Source organism: Canis lupus, chromosome 20, assembly GCF_048164855.1.
Source record: "Canis lupus baileyi chromosome 20, mCanLup2.hap1, whole genome shotgun sequence".
In the NCBI taxonomy this organism is placed as follows: domain Eukaryota; kingdom Metazoa; phylum Chordata; class Mammalia; order Carnivora; family Canidae; genus Canis; species Canis lupus.
Genome location: NC_132857.1, coordinates 35,648,149 through 35,663,023, shown reverse-complemented (window position 1 = coordinate 35,663,023; position 14,875 = coordinate 35,648,149). Strand labels below are relative to the sequence as shown.

Here is a 14,875-nt window from a genome sequence, read left to right as displayed (position 1 = left end):
AATTAACCATTATCCATTCTAAAGTGTACAATTCAGTGGAATTTAGTAGTTACAGCATCATGCATTCATCGCCTCTATCTGGAGCTAAGATATTCTCACCAGCACCAAAAGGGAACCGCTAAGCAGTTACTCCCCATCCCCCCTCCCCTAGCCCCTGCAGTTACCGATCTAATTTCTGTCTGTATGGAGTTGCCAGATCTGGACATTTTATATACATGGAATCATACGACACATGGCCTTTTGTAACTGGCTTTCTTCACTTACCATGTTTTCAAGACTCATCTATGTTGTAGCGTGTACCAGTATTTCATTTCTTTTTAAGACTGAATAATGTTCTATTGTGTGTATAGACCACATTTCCTTACCCATGCATCAGATGATGGACACTTGGGCTGTTTCTGCCTCTTGCTACTGAGACTAGTGAATATGTGTGTACAAGTTTTTGTTTGAATACCTGTAATGGATTCTTTTCTTAATGCTACATGCCTCCTAATCCTTAAATGAGAGGAAGTTAAAAAAGTAGAATAGAAATAAAATTAACATTTAAATGTCAAATTAATGGTATTTTAAAATGAATAATAGTAATACTTAAAATAATGACATTTAAGAATCACCAGTATTTATTTTGTTTTTTTCTTTAGTATTTATTTATTTATTTATTTATTTATTTATTTATTTATTTATTTACTTGAGAGAGAGAGAGCCCACGCATGGACAAGGGGAGGGGCAGAGAGAGAAGCAGACTCTCCTCTGAGCAGGGAACTCTAGATGGGGCTTGATCCCAGGCCCCTGGGTTCATGACCTGAGGTGAAGGAAATGCTTAACTAACTGGTCCACCCAGGTGCCCTGAGAATCATAGTATTGAACATACTTTATCTTATTTATCACTATAGTCCCAAAGTAGGCATTATCATCTCCATTATGTAGATCAAGAAACTGAGGCTCAAAGAACTTGTTCATGGTTACGCAGCCAGTGAGTGTAAGCCAACATTGGACCCCGGTTCTTCTGACCCCTTGCTGCCTTTCTGGCTACCTCACTCATTAAACTGGCAGAGGAGGTGAGAGAATGGATAAGAGGTACACTGCCTTGACTAGTCATTCTCACCAAACTCTTACCTTGGTGAAGTCATCATGCACAAGTTGGTGGTTTGAAAACACAGACTTGTATCCAGAAGCCCAGAGAAACAGTGAGTGGTGATGATCTGACTTCTTGAGTGTGTGTCAACTGCTCACTGGGATCACTCCAGACCCTCCCCACCCCCACCCTTGATTATCTGAATGAATACAGCTAGTCCAGCACCTTACATCTTCAACTGGCCCAGCCCGCCTTACCCCAGTGGGACTGGACACAATCCACATCCATGAGTGGACTAAAGTGGGCCACATACCTGGGGCTGGTTGCTCCATGCCCAGGTCTCCTGGTTTCTCTTTGGAGAGTTCCTGGAGGCACTGGTCCCGTTCTTCCCGCAGCACCTGCAGCACATCACACAGTCTGGGGAGGGCACCCACCTGCAAGTCCAAAACCCAGAATGCTCATGTTGGCCACTAACTCCAGTGTATCACAAAAAGACTTTCTGTGAGCAAGAGTGGGACTAGACAGTGGGATTCAAAATAAGGAGGGGAAAATCCATGCCACCAAGGAGCTCCTCACAGAGAGGTGGAGGCAGCCACTCCTGAGAGAGAATTCAGGACACAGCTGGGACAGCCAGGACACTCAATCTGTAGCTTGTCCACTGCAAATCATGCTCTTAAGTTTACCAAGACTCCCGAGCCCAGTGAGTTACTTGCTTTCTGGACATCTCACCATTATTAGTCAGTAGGACTTCATTTATTCCAACAGTGTTTATTTCCCAGGTTTGGCAAGCTTAGTTTTGGTTCAAAGGTCTTTGAAACCTATACTTAACTATCTCCCAGTTCCCCAGAAGACAGCACATGTTCACCCCATGCAAAGAGCAACTGAGGAAAGAGCTAGACAGGAAGAATTAGCATATAGTCCTGACTTCCTAGCTCTTCCTAGAGTAGATTTCCAGAGCACGGCTCCCTTCTTTTATTTGTGCCTGACACTTGATAAATATGTGAGTAAATGAGTGAACGAATGAGTAAATGAATGAACAACTGAAAAGATAAATGAATTGGATTTCTTCTTTACCTTTTACAGAGTAATGAATTTTAATATTCGAGACTTTTCACATATAATACCTTGTTTAATCCCAAAATAACCCTGTAAAAAGACACAGAAAAGGAAACTGATGCCCATAGTGGTTTGGGCATGAGACCAAGGTCTGACACCCAGGATTCCTGATTTCAGAGACCAGCCTTCCAAGAGGTCAAGGGCTAGGTTTCATATCCTCTTGTCAATCCTGCACTACTGTGTTGTAGATGAAAATGTCAACATAATGGAGAGGGGGAGAAGTCCCTAGGGACAAAGCCATGCTCCAAAATGGCCCAAATAAACAAAAGCTCTGGGCCAGAGAAGGGCAGCTAAGGTAGTACAGTATTCAAATGATTGCAAACCAAACATAAATTATCTGGTTATCTCTTATTTTGGATCCTCCACATCTTATGACCCTTCGCTATTACAGTCAGAAAGTATCTATCCACAGGGTGCCTGGGTCGCTCAGTCAGTTAAACATCCAACTCTAAATTTCAGCTCAGGTCATGATCTCAGGGTTGTGAGATCAAGCCCTTTGTAGGGTTCCATGCGGTAAGCATGGAGTTTGCATGAGATTCTCTCTCTCTCCCTCTGCCCCTACCCCCACCCTCAATCTCTCTCGCTCTCTCTCTCTTTCAAAATAAAAAGGAATATATTAGCTGTCAGCAACTGCTCTTCTCCAACTACTCCCCAATACCAAGCAACTGGGCCCATGATCCCCATGAAACACACACATCACATCCCCTGGCCCAGAGCCTGTGATCAGCCACAACAGAGCTGCTGCAGGAATGCCTGTGCCAGTCCAGCATTAAAATCATACTATGGTTGGGCAGCCTCAGTGGCCCAGCGGTTTAGTCTCGCCTTCAGCCCAGGGCATGATCCTGAAATCCCGGGATCAAGTCCCACATCAGGCTCCCTGCATGGAGCCTGCTTCTCCCTCTGCCTGTGTCTCTGCCTGTGTCTCTGCCTCTCTCTCTCTCTCTCTCTATCTCTCTCTCTCTCTGTGTCTCATAAATAAATAAATAAAATCTTTTTTAAAAAAATCACGCTATGGTCATTCTTTCCCCATTCATCTCCCCTGAATTTCCATCTCATACCTGACAATATAGCAAAACGACTTCATCACATTGCTTGTGATGACTCTTATATTTAGATTCTCATATTAAAACAAGTTTCTCTAAGAATGTAGTCATTGTTGGGAGAACAGGCATGCAACCTCACATACTTATGCCTTTATCCTCTCATGGGATTCCCTCCCAGTCCTTGCTGAAGTCCATCAACACCAGCACCCTCTAGCTTTTCAGCAGAGCCAGTAGAAGAGCTTGAGTGGAAAAATCCACCTGCAGGTTGGCAAGCTGCCTTTAGTTCACCAAAGATCTCAAGTAGACACACATTCTGTTCAGTGCTACCTTGAGACTAACATCACTCTTAAAAGGTGAGAAACTGCTGGAGGTAGTGCAAACAGGTACAATCTTTTAAGTGATGTCATCATGCATTAAATGTCACAAAAATGTTCATACCTTTTGGCCAACTGACTTTACTTCTAGTAATCTATGTGTAAAAAGCTTTTTATGGAAGGATTCTGTTGCAGCTTTACGTCTTATAGCAACAAAGAGATGGACTTCAGGAAGATATAGTACACAAAGCTTTTCCCTATTACTCCTGTTAAGTACAACAAGAAATCCTGGACACTATTTACAAAGCAAGGTTAGGAAGATTCTGGAAGGCGGAGAGAAGGCAAAGTAGCTGAAGACCTCATGACCCAAGGAAGCCGTAATGTCTCTGAAGTTTCTTTTCACTTCCTAGATCCTATTACCAGAGCTGAAGAAGTCAGCAGTAAGGAAATGTAGCCATATGCAACAAAAATAGCCCCAATAAAAGCCTGCTCTCTCTAGCCAAGGATCAGGAAAGAGGAAGTCTAGCAAGGCAGAAAATGTATAGACAACAACTGCCCTACTCCAGCCAAATACCACAGAAAAAACTGTGGTCAGCTGGGGAACTAGGACTTCTGCCTTCCCCAGGCTGTGACATATGGCCTCAGCATCCCTGCCAGGGTGGTGACAGAGATGGCCAAGTAGCGAGCTGGTGCCTTCTCCCTGCTATGTGCTAACAGAGGTCCCCCCAGCCTATGATGTCTTTGGAGACGGGACTTCCATCCCAATCCAGAAGTAATGAGGTGCTCCTCCATCTCCCCACTGGGATGGTGTCATAGGTACTTAAGAAAAAGAGTTAACCTAGAATCCTATACTCAGGAGAAGATATCTCTGGAAATGAAAGGGAAATCAGGACACTCTCAGATAAGAAAGACTGAAGGAACTCGTTGCCAGCCTCCTACCCTAAAAGAATGGCTAAAAAAAGGTTCTCTAAACATGGAGGGGGCCTAATGGACACTCACAACTTTCATCAGCACCAGTGATGATGAGATCTCACCCACTGCAATGTTATAAGACCAGATAGGGAGCTGATACTCCCACCTTCCACTCATCAGTAAGGGGAGAAACTCTCTCCTTTTCTATTGTCAAAAAAGGCAGAGTGGGGAAGCTGGACTTCTACTTGGACCTGGCAGAAATGAGGCAGCACCCATCCCCTTCTCCCATCAGGAAAAGCCAACTAAGAGAGATTTAAGTAAGATGCAGTCTTACAGCAATACAGAATGTCTCACTTTCAATAAAAGATCACTCATCATGTTAAGAACCAGGAAGACATCAAACTGAATGAGACAAGATGATTAATTGATGCCTACACTGAGGTGGAGAGATCTAGACCTATTTGACAAAGACCTTTATTTAAAGCAGCCATCATAAAAATGCTTCAATGAGCAATTATAAGTACACTCAAAACAAATGTAGGGATATAAACCTCGGCAATAAGCGAAAGTCTCAGCAAAGAAATAGAAGATACAAAGAAATCAAATGTAAATGCTAGAACTGAAAAAGACAATAACTGAAGGAAAAAGCTCAGTGGAAGGGTTCAACAGGAGAATGGTGGTGGCATGGGGAGGGACAGAAGAAAGAGTCACTGAGCCAGAAAACAGGACAGTAGAAATGACTCTATCTGTACAACACAGAGAAAAAATAAACTGAAAATAAAATTGAACAGACTTTGGGACATGTGGCTGGCTCAGCTGGTAGAGCATGTGACTCTTGCTTTCAGGGTTGTGAGTTCAAGCCCCTCGTTGGAGCTTAAAATATTTTTTTCATTAAAAAAATTAAAAGTAGGGAGGCCTGGGTGGCTCAGCGGTTGAGTGCCTGCCTTTGGCCCAGGGCATGATCCTGGAGTCCCAAGGATCCAAAAAATGAGCAGACTTTCAGGGTCACATGTGACAATAGAAGCACAATCCATAAAAGGAAAACTAGGTAAACTGGACTTCAGAAAAATTTTTTAAAGTTTTGCTTTATGAAAAACCATATTAAGTGGATGAAAAGACAAGTTGCAGAAAGAAAGAGAAAATATTTGCAGTCACATATTCAAGAAACGTCTGGTATCTAGAATTTATAAAGAACATTCAAAACTCACCAGTAAACAAACAAAAAATTTAGTTAGAACCATAGGTAAAATATATGAAAAGACATTTCACAGAAGATATGCAGATGGCAAATAAGCATGTGAAATGGTTCTCAAAATCATTAGCTATTAAGTGAATGCAAATTGAAACCCCAATGTGTTTTCACTATACTCCCATCATAATAGTTAAAATTAAAAAGAACAGTAACAACAGGTGTTGGCGAGGTTGTGTAGAAACTAGAATACTCATACATCGCGGCTGGGAATGTAATTTGATATAGCCACTCTGGAAAACAGATTGGCAGTGTTTTTACAAAAGCTAAATACACAACTATTATATAATCCAGCAATTGCACTCCTAGGCCTTTATCCCACAGAAGTGAAAACTTCTATTTATGCAAAAACCTGTACGTGAATATTTATAGCAGCTTTATTCATAACAGCCCTAGACTCAAACAATCCAGGTGTCTTCCAATGGGTGGATGATTAAATAGACTATGATGCATCCATACTATAAAACTCCATTCAGCAATAAAAAGGAACAAACTATTGATACATATGCCAACCTAGATGAATCTCCAGAGAAGTATGCTGAATGAAAAAAAGTCAATCCCAAAAGGTTACATATTATATGATTCTATCCATATAGCTCTTGAAATGACAAAATTACAGAAATAGAGAGCAGATTAGTGGTTGTCAGGAATTAAGGAAGGGTTAGGAGTGGGAGGGAAGTGGTTGTGACTGTAACAGGGCACTGTGATTCTTGGGGTGGTAGAAAAGTTCTGTATCTTCACTGTGTCAATGTCAATGCTGGAATTGTAATACTGTACTACCTATAGTTTTGCAAGATTTTATCACTGGGAGAAGCTGGCAAAAGGCTATGGGCTTTTTGTATTATTTCATACAGTCTACGATGATCTCAAAATAAAGTTTAAATATTAAAAAGAGACAATTTAAACATCTAAGGGAACACTCAGCTAACATTCAACATAATATATAATACTATAATCTTGAAATTAGGGGCTCCTGGGTGGCTCAACTGGTTAGACATCTGCCTTCGGTTCAGGTCATGATCTCAGAGTCCTAGATTAAGCCCCATGTCGGGTTCCCTGCTCAGCAGGCAGTCTGCTTCTCCCTCTGCCCCTCACCCTGTTCATGCTCTCTCTCTCTCAAATAAATAATGAAATATATTTTTTAAAATCTTGAAATTACATTCAACATGATAGTTTCAGCCATTACCTGTGATAATTCAGAAGACTATTCAGCAGTACAGATTGTTAATGGTAACACCATGATATTAAATGAGAAGAGCATGACACAAAGTTGTATACACTGTATGATTGTAAGGATGTAGAATGTACCATATTTTCAGAAGAAAATCTGGAAGAGAATACATGGCAGTATTATGAAAATTATATGAAACTTTAAAAATATTATGTAAATACATAGAGGAAGGTAGATACTTCATTCCATGTCTCTGTTCCCATTCCTATCTGCAGTTATAACCTCTCTGGCAGAGATTACTCTTTGTTTCTATAATTATTCTTCCCTTCCTCTACTACAATCAGAATTTAACTGGGCATATATGGTTGCCCATCTGGAGACTAGAATTTTCCATCTCCCTGCAACTAACGTGTGTCCGCGTGACTTGGTTCTAGCAATGGATTAGAGCAAAACACACATGTGCAAGTGGTATCTTACGCCCTTAAAAGGAAAGAAACACGCTTCTCTCTTTCATGTGTGGATATAGTGATGTGCCATATTCAATTATGGGGATGAGGGCAACATTTCAGGCTTGATTATGCTGCCAGATTCAGAGGACAAAATCTATCCTGGACTGTACTTGCCAGCTTCCACATTCTGTAGTATCCTTTGGGTATTAATATAGACAATGTAACTCATAACAGACTTAGGAGTTTTACTGCCAAGGACAGGGAAAGAGGAATTATCATAATTAGAATTATTGGTCTCAATTTCCTATAGGAGTTTATACAAATGACTTCATGGTGGGTGGAGTATATTTTCTCACTGGGCTTGGCCATGTGACTGATCACCGGGCTATTAGGTAGATCCGATATGAAAAGAAGCTTGAAATATGTTTGCACAGCTGTGCTTGCTCTCTTGCATTTTTGCCACCTGGGGTATCCTGCCGGTCTTGAAAGAATGAATAACACACACAGCAGACTTGAACCTAACCCAGGGGCTGGAGCCAAGCCAGCTGAGCGTGGCCTGGATCAATTAAACCCCAGCTCACTTACAAACAAAGAGAGTTTACAAATAAACACTTACTGCTGTATACCACCGAGATTTTTTTGTGATTGTTATACAGCATAACTGACTGACACAGGGTAGGGAAGAGATTCTAGGGCAGTACCAATGTGTGTAATTTAGGGAGTGAAGTTTCCCCCAAGAGGTGGCAATTTGCACTGTGGGATTCAAGAAAGGGGTCCTCCCCCAGAGAGGACTCTTGAGAAAAAGATGGAGCAAGGTTAGAAATGAGAGAACCCCTGTACTAGGACTGTCCCTCCAAGACAATGTCAACCTCTTTGGTGCTTTTCCCTTGGACTACAGAAAAAATAGAAGATAGTAACCTTTTCTTCTTATCCTATAATTTCTTTTTTTAAAAAATCTTGTAAGATATACATAACATAAAATTTAGGGCTTTAACTATGTTTAAGTGTACAATTCAGTGGCATTAAGTACACTCACAATGTTGTGCAACAATCATTACTATTTCCAGAACTTTTTCAGCATCACAACAGAAACCTTGTACCCATTAAGCAATAAATATCCATTTCCCTCCTTCCACATCCTCTAATGACTTCTAGTCTAGTTTCTGACTCTACAAATTTGGCTTTTGTAGGTATAAATGGAATCACACTATATTTGTTCTATATCTGGCTTATTTCACTTAGTGTGTTTTCAAGGCACATCCACCTTGTAGCATCTAGCACAATTTCATTCCTTTGTAAGGCTGAATAATATTCCATTGTGCATATACACCACGTTTTGTTCTTTCATTCTTCTGTTGATGGACACCTGGGTTGCTTCCACCTCTTGGCTATTGTAAATAATGCTGCTAATGAACATGGGTGTGCAAATATCTGAGTACCTGCTTTCGATTCTTTTGGGTGTATACCCAGATATAGAATTGCTGAATCATATGGTAATTCTATGTTTACTTTTTTAGGAACCACCAAATGGTTTTCCACAACAGCTGCACAGTTTTACATTCCCACTAGCAATGCACAGAGGTTCCATTTTCTCAACATCCTCATCAACTTTTGTTATTTTTTATTTTACTGTATATATTTTTAAATATTTTATTTATTTATTAATTTATTTAAGAGAGAGAGAGAGAGGAGGTGCAGAGGGAGGGGAAAGAATCTCAAGCAGATTCTTTGCTGAATGTGGAGCCCAACAAGAGGCTCGATCTCATGATCCTGAGATCATGACTTAAGCCAAAATCAAGTCAGAGGCTTAACCAACTGAGCCACCCAAGTACCCCTATTTTACTTTATATATATATATTTAAGTAGACTCTACACCCAATGTAAGGCTCAAACTCAGGACCCTGAAATCAAGAGTCACACACTCTACCAACTGAGTCAGCCAGGAGCCCCTATTTTTGTATTTTGCTTTAATAGCAGCCATCTTGATGGATGTGAAGTGGTTCATTCCACATTTTTTACCCTTAGTCCTTCCATTAAAATTTAATAAACCAAAATAATTTTGTATTGTGGTGGCATGCCAACTAAAGACAGCAGAAGCATTCTGCTGAAAGGACTGAGCTTGTGGCTCCAGATGGTGACCAGCAGTGAAGAAAAGTGGCCCTTCAGGTTGCTGGGAGTGGCTGAGAGGAGTGTGGTCAATGGAGCAACCATGTGGTAGAAGCATCGGAAGGAAAATAAGTGGGAAACAAGCCCCCTTATTAGCTAAATTAACCTAGAGAAGGGGAGGAGAAGCTACATGTATATTTATATTTATATATAATTATTAAATATAATTTTACTTAAAATTCACAGAAGAGGGTCATCTAGGTGGCCCAGTCGGTTAAAGCCTCCAATTCTTGGCTTTGGTTCAGGTCATGATCTCAGGGTCATGAGATCGAGCCCAAATTTGGGCTCCATGCTCTATATGGAGTCTGCTTAAGACTCTCTCTCCCTCTCCTTCTGCTCCTCCTTGCCATCCTCTCTCTCTCTAAAATAAATAAAATCTTTAAAAATAAATATATAAATAAAGTTCACAGGAGAAACAGACAGATGAAGATGAAAGAACTTCTAAAACTGTCCTCAAAACAAGAATTATTAGTCCTTAAAAAGTCTCTTTAAACATTTTTTAAAAATTGAATTTGTGTATGTACGTGGATTTTTTTTCTCTTTTACTTGTACTAGTGCCAAGGGGTTTGCCACCAAAAGTAGCAGTTCCCTTCCCTAATCTTTACCTGCTCTTCAGAGGCAACTATTTCAATTCTTTTTAGCTGTTCATTTTTGGTTTTATCTCCATATTTTTTCAAGGATTTTTAAAGTCTCTCTACACCCAATGCGGAGCTCAAACTCATGATCCCAAGATCAAGAGTCACATGCTTCTCTGATTGAGCCAGCCAAGCCCCCTTCCATATTTAAAAATTATATTCTTCTACTGCTAATTCTTAGATTATTAATTTGAAACACTATTCCAAACTCTGTTATGGAAGATAAAGATTTAGATGTTTTTAAACCTCCCTATATATACTTCTGTCCCTCATATATTATATATACTTCTCTTGACTTAATTTTTTGTTAAATAAATGGTCTATAATGTCTTGTTTTGACTATGAAATATTGTTCATTGCTAAGTCTAGCCATGTAAAATGATTATGTCTCTTCTCGTACATTTTGTTTTTCCTGAGGTCAATAATTACTTTGTTTTTTTCATTTGATTAGTGTTCTGTGTACATATGGTTAATTTTTCTAAGTGCTCCAACAGCTCTGTGAGACATCCATCAACAGTTGTATTTGTTTTACCTCTGGAGACCTCTCTGCTGGTCCTTGTTCCTCTTGCTCTAATGTGGGCCTGATTCCTAGCTGTGGTTTTGGGTACCCTCTCTTCAGCTCTTCTGACTAGACTTTGATTTCATAGATCTGACGTCTTTTTTCTTGCTTCACTTCCTTGTTCTCTAGCACATTCTCTAGCCGCTTCTTGTGAAAGTGTATGTAGGAGGTAAACTTCAAAATCTTTGCAGAAGTGAAAAGGCTTTTATGAATTTGATGAATTATCAAGTTAATCATTCAGGCAGAGAATTCTGGGTTGAAAATAAGTTTCCTTCCCAATTTTGAAGGCCTTTCTCCTCTCTTTCTGGATCAAAAAGAAATCCAGTTGTACTTCCAAACCTTTCTCATGTGACTTGTTTTCTCTGTAGAAATATTTAGAATTTTTCTTGTTTTTAGTTGCTTTTAAATTCCTAGAGGAAACGTTTCTTTTTTTATTCATTGGTTAGATACTCAGGGGACACTTCTATTTGAAGACTTATGTTCTTCATGTCTGGGAATTTTTTAAATGCTATGTGATTTATTTTATTATTTCCTACCTTCATCTTCTCTATTCTGTCTTCCTAAAATTCATATTATTTGATTAATGGACAACTCAGATGGACTCTCTAGTCTTTCACCTTTCTCTACTCTTCCACCATTGTGTCAGATGCTCTTCTTTCTGAGGCATTTCCTTGACATCATCTGTTGAGCATCCTAATAAATGCTTTGTCATCGTACACTTAATTTCCAGGCAGGCTAATTCTCTGGTGACTCCTTTTCTTCAGCACCTTCTTTCCCATACTCCTCCTTCTTAGACCTGGCATCTTTTCTGTTTTAAAGATTGATTGATTGATTGATTGATTGATTGATTGATTGATGAGAGAGAGACAGACCAAGAGAGAGAATGAGTAGGGTAGGGAGAGAGAGGGAGAGAGAATCCTCAAGCAGACACGGAGTGCAAAGTCTCATGTGGGGCTGAATCCCAGGACCCTGAGATCATGACCTGAGCTGAAATCAAGAGTTAGATGCTTAACCAACTGAGTTACCAGGCACCCTTAGATCTTTTTAAAGAACTTTTTTTAGGGCAGCCTGGGTGGCTCAGCGGTTTAGTGCCACCTTCAGTCCAGGGCCTGATCCTGGAGCCCTGGGATCAGGTCCCACGTCGGGTCCCACATCAGGCTCCCCACAAGGAGCCTGCTTCTCCCTCTGCTTGTGTCTCTGCCTCTCTCTCTCTCTCTCTCTCTCTCTGTCTCTCATGAATAAATAAGTAAAATCTTTAAAAAAAATAAAGAACTGTTTTTTAGGAAATTAATTGTAGTCATGTGACCTTTGCTCCTCTCTGCATGGTGGATATATCTTCCTTCTTTTCTCCTGTTCATCGCTTTCACATTGGAGGCCTTCCTCAATTATATATATATATGCATACACACATACATGTATATTATTACATATACATATATATGCATGTATGTTATTAGAAGTATGGTTGACACACACTGTTACATTAGTTTCTGGTACACAACATGATTCTACAGATCTATACATTATTGTTGTGCTCACAAGTGTAGCTAGAGTAGCTCCCATGTGTCCCCACAGAACACTATGGCAATACCATTGGCTATAGTCACTGTGCTGTGTACTATGACATAGTTAAGCTTGAAGCACTCACTAATGGGGTCCTTGGAACCACTGTGGGTCTGAACAGTTTGTGGCTTTTGCTATAAAATAAATAATCAGGATTCCCAAGACAGGATCTATGTTTCTCCTCCATGCTCGGATCCCTTCTAGGGCACTGCAGGCCCATCAGACCATTTGTCATCAATCTCACTCTACCTGGTGCAAGCACATAGGTTGGTATTTTCCCACACTGCTACCACTATTTCATTCATTTTCTATCTCCAAAGATTTCTTGAAACCTCTGCTTCATTGTTGTCTCATCTTGTTCCCTTTGATTTTTGGGTTTATACCTTTGTGATTCCTCTACTATCATTTTAAGGACACTACCAGGGGCAGAGTAGATAAACACCTGTGATTAATTTGCCATTTGAAACTGGATGTCTAATGCAATATTATGATATAATAGAAATATAGATTTGGTGTTCATCTCTGGTTCCTGGCATCATGTGCCTAAAATCCTTGTAACTTCCTGAGCATCAAGGGTGAGAGAAGCATCTTAATATTGGGTCTTACTCCTCAGTTCCTAATAATACAAAAGTTTCTAAGACCCTTGGAATCTCCGAAGTGATGGGAAGTGACTTTGTATATGCTGATAAGATGACTGGGGCCCCCTAGATAACTACAGTATCAGGGCTGGTCACCAGAAAGACCAACCATGTAGTTAGAGATTGGAACTTCCAGCTGCCCTTTGATCACAGGAGATGAGAGGGAGGGCAGTGATGGAGTCACCAATGGTCAGTGATTTTGACAATCATGCCTATGTGATGAAACCTACGTAAATACTCTAAACAAGAGAGTTTGGAGAGCTTCCAGGTTGGTGAAGACATGGAGGTGCTGGGAGCTCCACGTGTCCCCTTCCTCACCCTCTGCATCTCTTCCACTCAGCTGTCTGAATTGTATCCTTTATAATAAACCAGTAATGGCAAGTAAAGTACTTTCCTGAGTTCTGTGAATGCTTCTGGCAAATGATCAAATCAAAGGAGGAGGTCATGGGAATCTCCAGTATACAGTCAATCAGCCAGAAGTACGGGCCCTGACTTGGGATTGGCATCTAAAGTAGGAGCGGTCTTGTGGACTATGTCCTTAACCCATAGTCTGTGGATCTGTGCTGATTCCAGATGGTTAGAGTCAGAACTGAATTAAATTTTAGAATAGTCAGCTGGTGCTGGGCCAGTTGGAGAATTGGTTGTCAATGTGAGGAAAAACCCTATATATTTAGCATCATAAGCAAAATATTTTGAACAGAAAAATCCCAGAATAGTTGGTACCAAGAATGGGATGCTAGTTGGTATTTTAAAAAGGCACTTCCAACCTAAGTACACTTAAATATATGTATTCCTCATAAATTCACTAAAGTATTGTCAGAAAAAAATTTACTAAATGGTACTTTTCTTTATTATTTTAATTAGCCAAAGAGAAACATTACATTACTTTCCTCTTCATTTTCAGACTTTGAGTCCAGGCCACTTTTACATCTGGAGTTTGAAAAATATTGCTGCAATCATGTCAAACTTTGGCTTTTTTAATACTTGCACCATGAAAGTTTTCATATAACTTTTGTCTTTCGCTGGAAATTTAAATTCACTTTCTTTTTTCTTGTTGATCACAAAATCTGTAGTCCTTCACTTTATCAACTGCATAGCATAGTTGCATTCTAAGTTTCTAAATAGAGCAGCTCTGCCAACAAGCCTCTCTGGAACTGACTTCAAGGAGTCCTTTGACTTTCTGGACTAAATCCTCTGTGTTTCAGAACTGTGGAACTGATCTGCCCATTGCCATCCTGGATAAATTCCACTTTTTTGCATCCTATATTTTATTTTATTTTATTTTAATTTTTTTTTTCTAAGTCAGCTCCATGCCCAACATGGGTCTTAAACTCACAACCCTGAGATCAAGAGTCATATGCTCTACCAACTGAGCCAGCCAAGTGCCCCTGTGTCCTATATTTTAGATGCAGTTTTGGTTTTGCTGGGCATAACCCACAGTAATTTTTTTTTAAAGAAAGGCACTTAAGTAGTATCCTTTTTAAGACTGAGTATCTAGTAGTGTCTCTGTACAAGTATCACTCTTTGATACTCCAGCATTGACCTCAGCATCTAGTCATGGCTGGTCTACTACCATGTACAAGTTCATACCTGTTGCTTTGTGACTGTCTGATTAGCTTCCACTGTCCCTTTCACAGGGTTTTCTCAGATGGTGGGCATATTTTGAGGTATCTGTTCAACCTGTTAGCCATCAACCCTTCCCTGGGAAGACCCTTTCACCCTGAGGTATGCCATGAGGTCCCATTGCAATGATCAGACCTTTGGAGAAAACCTAACCCATTTTGGGACAATGTGCTTTCCTCTCTTGGATATGTGGTATTAGAAGGAGGAGTAAGGTCAATCCCTCCCATTTCTAAAGCATGTAATCTTGGAAAGCTAGGGGGCAGCCACATTCTAGCCTTCAGAAAGCAACAGGAAACTCTAGTCTACAGAGAGAATAAAGCAAAATAAGAGGAGAAAGATGGAAAGAAAAAAAAAGAGGAGAA

General features: G+C 40.1%; 1 protein-coding gene across 2 annotated transcripts in view; it reads right to left on the bottom strand.

Annotated features, from left to right (window-relative positions):
• SCTR (secretin receptor) overlaps positions 1-14,875 on the bottom strand; it is a 71,350-nt gene that overhangs the window by 49,581 nt on the left and 6,894 nt on the right. For both annotated transcript variants that reach the window (XM_072788916.1, XM_072788917.1), the window contains exon 2: positions 1,389-1,509. In XM_072788916.1, coding sequence (XP_072645017.1) covers positions 1,389-1,509 — 121 coding nt within the window. The remainder of the gene's footprint in view (positions 1-1,388; positions 1,510-14,875) is intronic.